This window comes from Scylla paramamosain, chromosome 6 (genome assembly GCF_035594125.1).
Source record: "Scylla paramamosain isolate STU-SP2022 chromosome 6, ASM3559412v1, whole genome shotgun sequence".
Taxonomy (NCBI): Eukaryota; Metazoa; Arthropoda; class Malacostraca; order Decapoda; family Portunidae; genus Scylla; species Scylla paramamosain.
In genome coordinates, this window is record NC_087156.1 from 6,257,501 (window position 1) to 6,267,500 (window position 10,000).

The 10,000-nt window shown below is 38.9% G+C and overlaps 1 protein-coding gene across 1 annotated transcript in view; it reads right to left on the minus strand.

Annotated features, from left to right (window-relative positions):
- Nucleotides 1-799, minus strand: part of LOC135101694 (uncharacterized) — a 67,791-nt gene extending 66,992 nt beyond the window's left edge. Inside the window, exons 1-2 of the mRNA XM_064006017.1 lie at nucleotides 769-799; nucleotides 13-224 (exon numbers count right to left, since the gene is read on the minus strand). Of these exons, the coding sequence (XP_063862087.1) occupies nucleotides 13-224; nucleotides 769-799 (243 nt within the window). The remainder of the gene's footprint in view (nucleotides 1-12; nucleotides 225-768) is intronic.
- Between the last annotated feature and the right edge of the window lie 9,201 nt (nucleotides 800-10,000).

The following is a 10,000-nucleotide window of genomic DNA, read 5'->3' on the forward strand; positions in this document are numbered from 1 at the left end:
CACTCAACTCACATTAACGTGGATTCCGTATCGGTCATATATGGTCTTCATTTTAGTGGAAGCTGGTGTGAACTGGTAGAACATCTCCTGCTCCCTCCACCAGGTGACGGAGTACAGCTTGTCTCCCTCCAGGTCGAAGTGGCAGTGGAGCTTAACTGGGTCACCTGCCTTGACCTGGGGAGGGACCTGGATGCTGGTGATATTCAGGGCGACACATCCCGAGCCTGAGGAAAGAGGAGGCGGGAGGAGAGTTAGTGGTGGTGTGTGCTTGTGTATGAGAGAGAGAGAGAGAGAGAGAGAGAGAGAGAGAGAGAGAGAGAGAGAGAGAGAGAGAGAGAGAGAGAGAGAGAGAGAGAGAGAGAGAGAGAGATAGGAGGTTGAAGGTTAAATAAAAATGAGGAAAACGGAAAACCACGCTTTCAGGTAAAGATAACGGCTAGATTACATAAGGGAAAACAAACGAAAAGAAAAAAAAACATGATTCGAGGAGCAGAAATACGAGGAAAAGAACCGAGGCGGAAAAAGCTTCGTAAAATCACCCATTTATAACTCCTACTTCATTCACGCCTTTCCCTTCCTAAGCTTCACTGAGAGACTCTTTCTACGTACTTTTCCTGTCCATCCTATACTTCTTTGCCTTTCGCCCCTTCTATACCCCTCTCCCAACTTCCCACACAAACCCTTTCCCTCACTTTTCGTCCCTCCCGCTTACACTTGCAAAACCGCCTAACACACCTTTGCGTCGTCATCCAACAAAGTATTACTCACTAGAACGCCTCTCCCACCACCCTCCCACCATCCCTGCCACACATCCTTGCCTAACGTCATGTGATAAATAACTGATGCAAGACACACATGTATCTACGGAGAATGATGCGAGAAGGAGGAGGAGGAGGAGCAGTAGGTTCAGTAAGAGGATAAGTGTTAGTGGAAGTGGTGGTAATATCTCCCTTCCAGAGCAAAACACGTGTACATTTACGTTTGAGAATATATACACCATAAATACAAGTGATGGTTTGGTCTGAGGGGAAGAGGGAGAGGGAGAGGGAGAGGGAGAATGTGTGTGTGTGTGTGTGTGTGTGTGTGTGTAACGATAGCTCAAACGGCAGTAATAAGATGCTTCCTCCCGCGCTCTTCGTTAATGGGTCTCCTCATCAGAAGCATTCGTAATATCCTGAGTTCTTTATATTTCTGTGAAGGATCCTGAATTTGCCTGAGTTTTTTTTTCTTTTTTCTTTCTTTTTTTCTTTTTTTTTGCATATATGTTTGATAGTACATATGCTTTGTTTCCATTTTTTTTTTTTTTGGTCTTTTGTCTGTTTATCTTCATGTGTATTTTTCATTATGACTTGTATTTTTATTCCTCATTTATTTATTTTTTCTTCTTTTCGTGTTCATCCGATCATATGACTATTTTTTTTTTCTGTTTATCATTCTGCCTTTCTGATTATCTTATTTGTGTTCGCTTTCAACTTCGTCTTTGTGTTTGTTTTATATTTGTGTGTATTAGAATGTGTGTGTGTGTGTGTGTGTGTGTGTGTGTGTGTGTGTGTGTGTGTGTGTGTTTATATAAATGTTTATCTCTCTCTCTCTCTCTCTCTCTCTCTCTCTCTCTCTCTCTCTCTCTCTCTCTCTCTCTCTCTCTCTCTCTCTCTCTCTCTCTCTCTCTCTCGGCACATAGCCAGACGAGGAATGACACTGGAGGTTTGGAGACGTGAGAGGAAATTACCCGGTGAGTGATGGCAGGTGAGTCGTCGCCGCCGCCCACCATACATCACGCTGAGAGAGAGAGAGAGAGAGAGAGAGAGAGAGAGAGAGAGAGAGAGAGAGAGAGAGAGAGAGAGAGAGAGAGAGAGAGAGAGAGAGAGAGAGAAATTAGGGACATACCACGTTTCTGGTTCATATGAATGCAACTGTTGCGTGTTAATCTATGTTAAACAAGGAGAACAATTGTGCTATTAATGTCTCTAATAATAACATAGGATTTGTTTTTGCGTGTGTTCGTGTTTTTTCACTCGAACAAGGAAATTTCTCCCTTGTGGCGCCCGTAACGTCGAGTGATTTTGCCGTATCAACCCTCCAGTGAAAGGATGTGGTTAAGTATTTATGAAACCAATGGAGAGAAAATAATCAGGCCGTAATATCCGAAGTAAAGGGGAGCGGCCTGTGTTGTGGTTTCAGTAAATGGAAAAGTTGCGTGTTGTGTTGCACTGCTCCATATTGACGAAAACAGGCGGAACATTGGCTAGACTTGTGTTGAGTCAGGGGTCGTGTGTGTGGTGCCGTCTGGTGGACATACGGATTGGTGCTGGGATTGGTGCATGTAATATGTAAGGGTGTGTTGAAATGCCAAAAGCTGAAGTGGTGTTAGTTTTGTTAAAGGTACTTCCGAGGTGTAACTCTAAATTTAACGAGCTCATTATATGTTACGTAGATCCTTTGCACACACACACACACACACACACACACAGACACACACACACACTTTATATATTTCAAATCTTTTGACGATAATGATATAAATAACTGTGTGCATCAGTATTATTGTTTTGGTAATAATGATGATAATGATTGCAATAATAATAATAATATTAGTAATAATGATAATTATCATGATCATCGTCATCATCACTATCATCAAAATAATAATAGTAATAACATTATTATTATTATTGTTATTATTGTTATTATTATTAGTAGTAGTAGAAGTAGTAGTAGTAGTAGTAGTAGTAGTAGTATCATTATTATTATTATTGTCATTGTTATTAGTATGCTCATTACTATCATTATCATTATTTTATTATTATTACTGTTATTAATATTGTTATTATAGGCCTAAATTAATTACCGACTCTCATCACGGATTCACGAAGGGTAATCTTTTGTCCTTCTATAAGAGAGCATTTGAGGCGGTGTATAACGGTAATAATTAAGAAGCTATACATGCATCTTTATTTTAGCAAGTAAGACTCTTGATAGAGTACCCCATCAAAGATTGTTAAGAAAAATTAAAGCTCACGGATTAAAGAGTGGTTCAGCTGTAGAGAGCAGAGGCGTTCCCTCGGCTCTCATTTAGCCCCATTACTTTTCATAATCTGCATTGATTACATAAATTCTGGGATCAGTAGCGACACAGTAAATTTACTGATGACACCAAAGCAGGAAGGTCAATTAGGTCGGGGCAAGACACAAGGGTATTACAGACCAGACAAAATGTATGAGTGGGCAGAAAAATGTTAAATGGAATTCATCATTAGTAATCGTAGTATCCTCACTTGGATAGAAAAACACCGCAGTTGATTATACTTAAGAGAGCACGAGCATAGGCAGATGAACTTTAGAACAGGACATAGGAGTAATAGTTGTACCTCCAATCGTCGGCCTAGGAAACAGTGCATTATACCTTTCAACAGAGGTAACTGAGCTCTTTTTGTTAATAGCGTAAGTACGTTGTAAAAGTATGATTCTGAGATTATTGTTCGCTTTATTGTTCACTTATATATTGTGCTGTACAGTTCTGGTTTCCGTATTGTAGAATGGACGTAGATAGGCTAGAGACTGTGCACTCATCAGAAAGGCGTAGGATGTGTGGTGATCTGTTAGAGGTGTTAAGCGAATCAACAGAGAAGGTATAAATCAGATAGTCTTACTCAGGAAACAAATTACAACTCGTATGATAGACTAATTCAGTAAAAAAAAAAAAAAAAAGAAGCGATTAACAAAAATTGGCTTACAAATAGTGTTGTGGCTGAGTGGAACAAACTTAGGAAGAACGTAGCAGATGCACACTCATTACATAAATTCAATACGACGTTACATAAATGCACGGATGCAAGATGGCAAGGCAGGAGCTGTCGTGTACTCGTACTGGCCAACTTACCTTTTCCAGTTTTACTATATGTATATTTCATGTGGATAAAAAAAATCGCAGCCTGGGCTTTACTGAAACTGGAATGCATTTAACTAACAAACTGCGTAACCTGTGTAGTATAATAATAATAATTCAGGATGAACTCAAATACATTGTAACTCTTGATACATGTAATATGCAGCAGGACAGCACATTAGCTGCCTGCTCCGTTCCAACTGACTCCACACTTCCACACTCGCTTCTAAATTCGTCAAACATTATACAGTGTTGCCAAATCTAAGTCCATTAAATAGTGAATTAGCTACACTCAATACTTAATTCCGTGATATAGATATTAAAACAGTATTTATTATGTGGTTATCATAGTTATCATTACATATTTTTTTTTATGTTTGTCATTATCATTTCTTCTTCTTCTTCTTCTTCTTCTTCTTCTTCTTCTTCTTCTTCTTTTTCTTCTTCTTCTTCTTCTTCTTCTTCTTCTTCTTCTTCTTCTTCTTCTTCTTTCTTCTTCTTCTTCTTGAAGCTTCTTCTTCTTCTTCTTCTTCTTCTTCTTCTTCTTCTTCTTCTTCTTCTTCTTCTTCTTCTTCTTCTTCTTCTTTTTCTTCTTCTTCTTGAAGCTTCTTCTTCTTCTTCTTCTTCTTCTTCTTCTTCTTCTTCTTCTTCTTCTTCTTCTTCTTCTTCTTCTTCTTCTTATTATTATTATTATTATTATTATTATTATTATTATTATTATTAATGAATAATAATAATAATAATAACAATACGGTTATTATGAATTACTGCTGCTACTACTACTGCTACTACTACTACTAACTACTACTACTACTACTACTACTACTACTACTACTACTGACTACTACTACTACTACTACTACTACTACTACTACTACCATTGCTACCACTACTACTACTACTACTACTACTACTACTACTGCTAAAACTGTTACTACTTTAACTACTACTATTACTAGTATTACTACTAATATTACTACCACTACTGCTACATGCCTTGTATTATTACGGAATTATGATAATTTTAATTCTTTTGACAATTAAACATAAATAATTACTCATATTGCTACATAAAACACCACCTTCACCAATTATAATAATAATAATAATAATAATAATAATAATAATAATAATAATAATAGTTATTATTATTATTATTATTATTATTAGTAGTAGTAGTAGTAGTAGTAGTAGTAGTAGTAGTAGTAGTAGTAGTCATATCAATAGCATTAGTTATAGTAAAAGTAGTAGGAACTCTACCTAGTAATAGTGATAACAGTAATACTGATAGTAGCAATAGTAGCAGAAGTAATATTATTTATTATTGTTGTTTCTGTTGCTAAATGAATTTTTGCATATAAATGAAACCATTGCATCCCGCAGTTTTAAACGGCACAAAAGATCCTTATAATACGTGTATTAGTGTTCTAATTTGGGTGCATATGGTTATAATTAAGTGAAAGCGAGCTCTGTAATATTTGTTTATTATAGTGATATCACCATAGTTATATTGGTATTGTATTAATCAATCAGAATTTTCCGCATGCCTTGACGTCATGATATGAACAGGTGGGGATTGGGAAGAGAGACTATAGCACAACATTTGTGCATTAGTTCCACACTACAGTACTCTAGAATCGTCAAGGCTGGCCTTACCTGCTCACATTAGTTTGTGCTCAGGTATGTCCATACCTTTATACATGACCACTATTAAAATACGGGACATGGTGTGACAGAGCTGTAAAACAGGAGAGAACTTAGGGTGAATCTTCACTCAACTTTCATTCATCTATCCTAAAAATTTCCACGGTAGTAGTAGTAGTACTAGTAGTAGTAGTAGTAGTAGTGGTGGTGGTGGTGGTGGTGGTGGTGGTAGCAGTAGATAAAAAGTTAACATAATTTCTTGTTCTGATATTCAGTCTAAAAAAAAAGTGATGCAGGTTATTATAAATTAGTGTACGAGTATCTGCTTATAGAATCCGTTCTTCCCGATGTGAGAAGGGCGTTATTGCAGTTTGTGGAACATCACCTCACTTCCTCCAAACCTTACTTTGTACCTACTGTTCCTCACTGAATTCCAGGTGCCTGATCCTGCTGACAGCTGATCCTCTTTATATTTCCTCCTGTTTTCTTTATTCTAAATTTCAAACCAAATCTATTTACACAAGGACACAACTTGCTCTTGGCCCCACACGCTCTGCTGTCTTCAGAATTCTCCACCGTCGGATTATGACTTCATTATCGGTGTAATTAAATTCAGTTGTGTTTTGTATCTCATTAAGCTTTTCCAGACGTGTAAAATTCTTTGGCTGCTTTTCCTCGAGAGTGGAAAACATTCATTTCTATTTCCGCCTTGCTGAAATCACCGTACGTGGAGATTTCAGTGTTCGCCACCAGCTTTGGGTATCGTCTTTTATCATTGACCAACTTGGTGAATATACCTTCAATTTAGCTATTTTGCATGACCTAGAGAAATTAGTGCAGCATTTTATTCACTTTCGTGACAGCCTTTAAGTGCGCTCAACATTCTTGAATTTTTCCTAACATCAGTTTTTCTTACTTCCACATTCTGTCCTACCGGTCTATTGCCGATTCTGGAACCACCGAGTAGATGTGTGCTTTTGGCATTACAACTCTGCTAAGTGGGATGTCCTGAGATGGTACTATTTTGATCATCCCTGGAATAACTATTACTTCTATGTCAGATATGATTCCCTTAACAAAGTGCATAACTGAAGTAATTGTCTTTGGCATGGAAACATACATTCCACACACACTCTTTGATCCTTTAACTCATAAATTTTGGTTCGACTCCGCACACTCTTACTACCTATAAGGGAGAAGCATCCCAAAGAAGGCAGCTTAGTTGAAACTCATATACTTTATGTTTCTGGCCGAAATCGTGCAAAATCTGACCTTCAACTTCCCCCAAAACTTTCATCAATATGAGATATGAAAATCTTAGATTATCTTCTCGTGACTTCTTGTACCCTGCCAAAAATATATCTAACAACTTTTTTTTTCTTTATATTTCCCTCTTTTGTTTCATCCGGATGGCTTCACTCCTTTCTTGTCTGTCTCTAGAACTAAAGTCTTATGGGTTTCGTGGTGTGACAGGACAGTCAAAATCCACTCAGGCCCTGGTGATCATCTTGGTCTGATTGGCAAGATGATGGAACTTGTGTATCCCGTGAGTGCCCTGAAAGAGGTTCAATCCCCCGCCCAATAGCTAATCACAGCCTGTTTCTCGCCTTCAGATAAATTTTTCAGTATTTCTGTTGTGTACCCAAGGAAGAGGACGTAACATTCGTTGAAGCTTTTACTTGTATGGAGTATATTTCACATGTCTAGGGGGGGGGTTCCACTCATACCATTCTTTTAGACAGGGTGGAATCGAGAGCTTTTCGTCTAAGCAACTCCTCGCCTCAAACTGACTGTCTTCAACCTCTTTTTCATCACTGCAGTGTTGCATCTCTTGCTATGTTCTACCAGTATTTTCATGCCAACTGGTCTTTTAATCTTGCTAACTGCATGCCCCCCTCCTCCCGCTGCCTCGCTGCACTAAAGTTCCTTCTTTCTTTCATCCCTATTCTGTCCACCTCTCTAATGTAAGAGTTAACTAGTATTCTCAGTCATTCATCCCTTTCTTTAGTAAACTCTGGAACTCCCTGCTTGCTTCTGTATTTCCATCTTCCTATGACTTGAAGTCTTTCATGAGGGAGGTTTCAAGACACTTATCCTGTAATTTTTCACTACCGGTTTCGACTCTGTTCGGGGACTGGCATCTCAGTGGGATCTTTTTTATTGCAGTATTGTTGCCTTTGGCCGGTGTCCCTCCTACATGAAAAAAAAAAAAAATACAATTTAATATTAACATATGTTGAGTATTTACCGTTAGTAAAGGGTACTTAATAAAGAACGAGTTTTCTTTTAAGATCTGAAAACGAAAAAAAAAAGAAAAAGATCTAGGAGCTATAGTTAACTCTGATCTCCGTCAGAGTAAAGGATGCAGAGAGGCCAGAAATAAAGCAAACCTTTCATTAGGCTTTATCGTTAGGAACTTAAAAAAAAGACGAAGTGATATCAACGTTATATTTGGCTCTGGTCAGACGTATTGTAGATAATGCTATGCAAGTTCCGATACTATAGGAAACGCTACAAAGGAGAATGACTTATAAAATGCAAGAGATGAACAGTATTCCTTACGAGAGAAGATTGAAACCTTTCATATTTTGTATTCTTTAGAGAGGTGCAGGTTAAGGTGTCAGGAATATAAAGGGTATAACAAGGGTGATATAAGCAAAATCCTCAAAGCGAGTAATCAGGATAGAAGAAATAATGGGTTAAAGCTCGATGAAATTAGATTTAAAAAGAAATAAGAAGGAATTGATTTTCAAGTAGTGGTAGATGAATGGAATGAACTCAGTAATCAGGTTGTTTGTTCTGAGTCATTACGAAGCTTTAAATGAAGATTAGGCAAATTTATGGATGAGAATTACAGGTAGAAATAGGACGATACGTTTCATTCAGGGACTGTCACGTGTAGGCCTGTTGGCTTCTTGCAACTTTCCTGTTTTTTTTTTTTTATTTATATTCTTTTGTTTTATGCTGCTGTTGCTGCTACTGCTGCTGCTTCTGCTACATCAACAACAACAACCGCCGCCGCCGCCGCCTTCGCCTCCGCCGCCGCCGCCGCCGCCGCCGCCGCCGCCGCCGCCTTCGCCTCCGCCACTACTACTACTACTACTACTACTACTACTACTACTACCCCCACCACCACAGCCTCTATCAGCACCACCCCACCACCACCACCACCAACCACCACCACCAACCACCACCACCACCACTACCACTACCACCACCACCACCACTACCACCACTACTACCACCACCATCACTACTACTACTACTACAACAACTACTAGCTACTAATACTACTACTTCTACAACAACTACTACTACTATTACTACTACTACTACTACTACTACTACAATACTACTACTACTACTACTACTAATAATAATAATAATAATAATAATGCCCCAACAACACTATATTCTTCCTTTCCTCATTCGGGAAGGTGGCACACACTGCAGCACCTAAACAGACTGGCAGCGGGGTTCGTGGGGCAGAAAGGGGAGGGTCGGGCTGGCTGTTATTGGCAGGAGCATTGCGTGTGAATTGATGAAACTAAGGCCAGCGTTACCCGAGCGAGACTTAAGCTTCGCCCTGATAGCCTAAGGGAAAACTGTGTTAAACTGTGATGTGATAGATATAATACGTTTTAGATTTAATACAGTTTTGTGCGCTGTCTATATTTAATGCTCTGCTTGGACGCTGATTTCTGTATAGTGAGGCGTAGTACATTTTGCTGTCTTTTTTTTTTTTTTCTATGTAGAGGGACACCGGCCAAGGGCAACAAAAATCCAATAAAAAAAAAATAAAAAAAAAGCCCACTGAGGTGCCGGTCCCCCGAACTGAGTCAAAAGCGATAGTAAAAAATTGCAGGATGAGTGTCTTGAAACCTCCTCCTTCAAAGAGTTCAAGTCATAGGAAGGTAGGAATACAGAAGCAAGCAGGGAGTTCCAGACTTTATCAGAGAAAGGGATGAATGATTGAGAATACTAGTTAACTTTTGCATCAGAGAGATGGACATAGTAGGGGTGAGAGAAAGAAGAAAGTCTTGTGCAGCGAGGGCGCGGGAGGAGGGGAGGCATGCAGTTAGCAAGATCAGAAGACCAGTTGGCATGAAAATAGCGTTAGAAGATAGCAAGAGATGCAACACTGCGGCGATTAAAAAGAGCCTGAAGACAGTCAGTTAGAGGAAAGGAGTTGATAAGACGAAAGGCTTTTGATTCCACCTTATCTAAAAGAACGGTTTAAGTGGAACCCTCGATACATGTGAAGCATACTCCATTCATGGACGGATATAGAAGTAGCAGTTAGGGGTGTGAGAAAAACTGGCGGAGACGATTCTGAACACCTAACTTCGTAGAAGCTGTTTTAGATATAGATGAGATGTGAGGTTTCTGATTCAGATTATAAGGAGAGGACAGACAGAGGATGTTCGGTAAATAAAAGAGGGGACAGTTGAATGTCACTGAAGAAAAGAG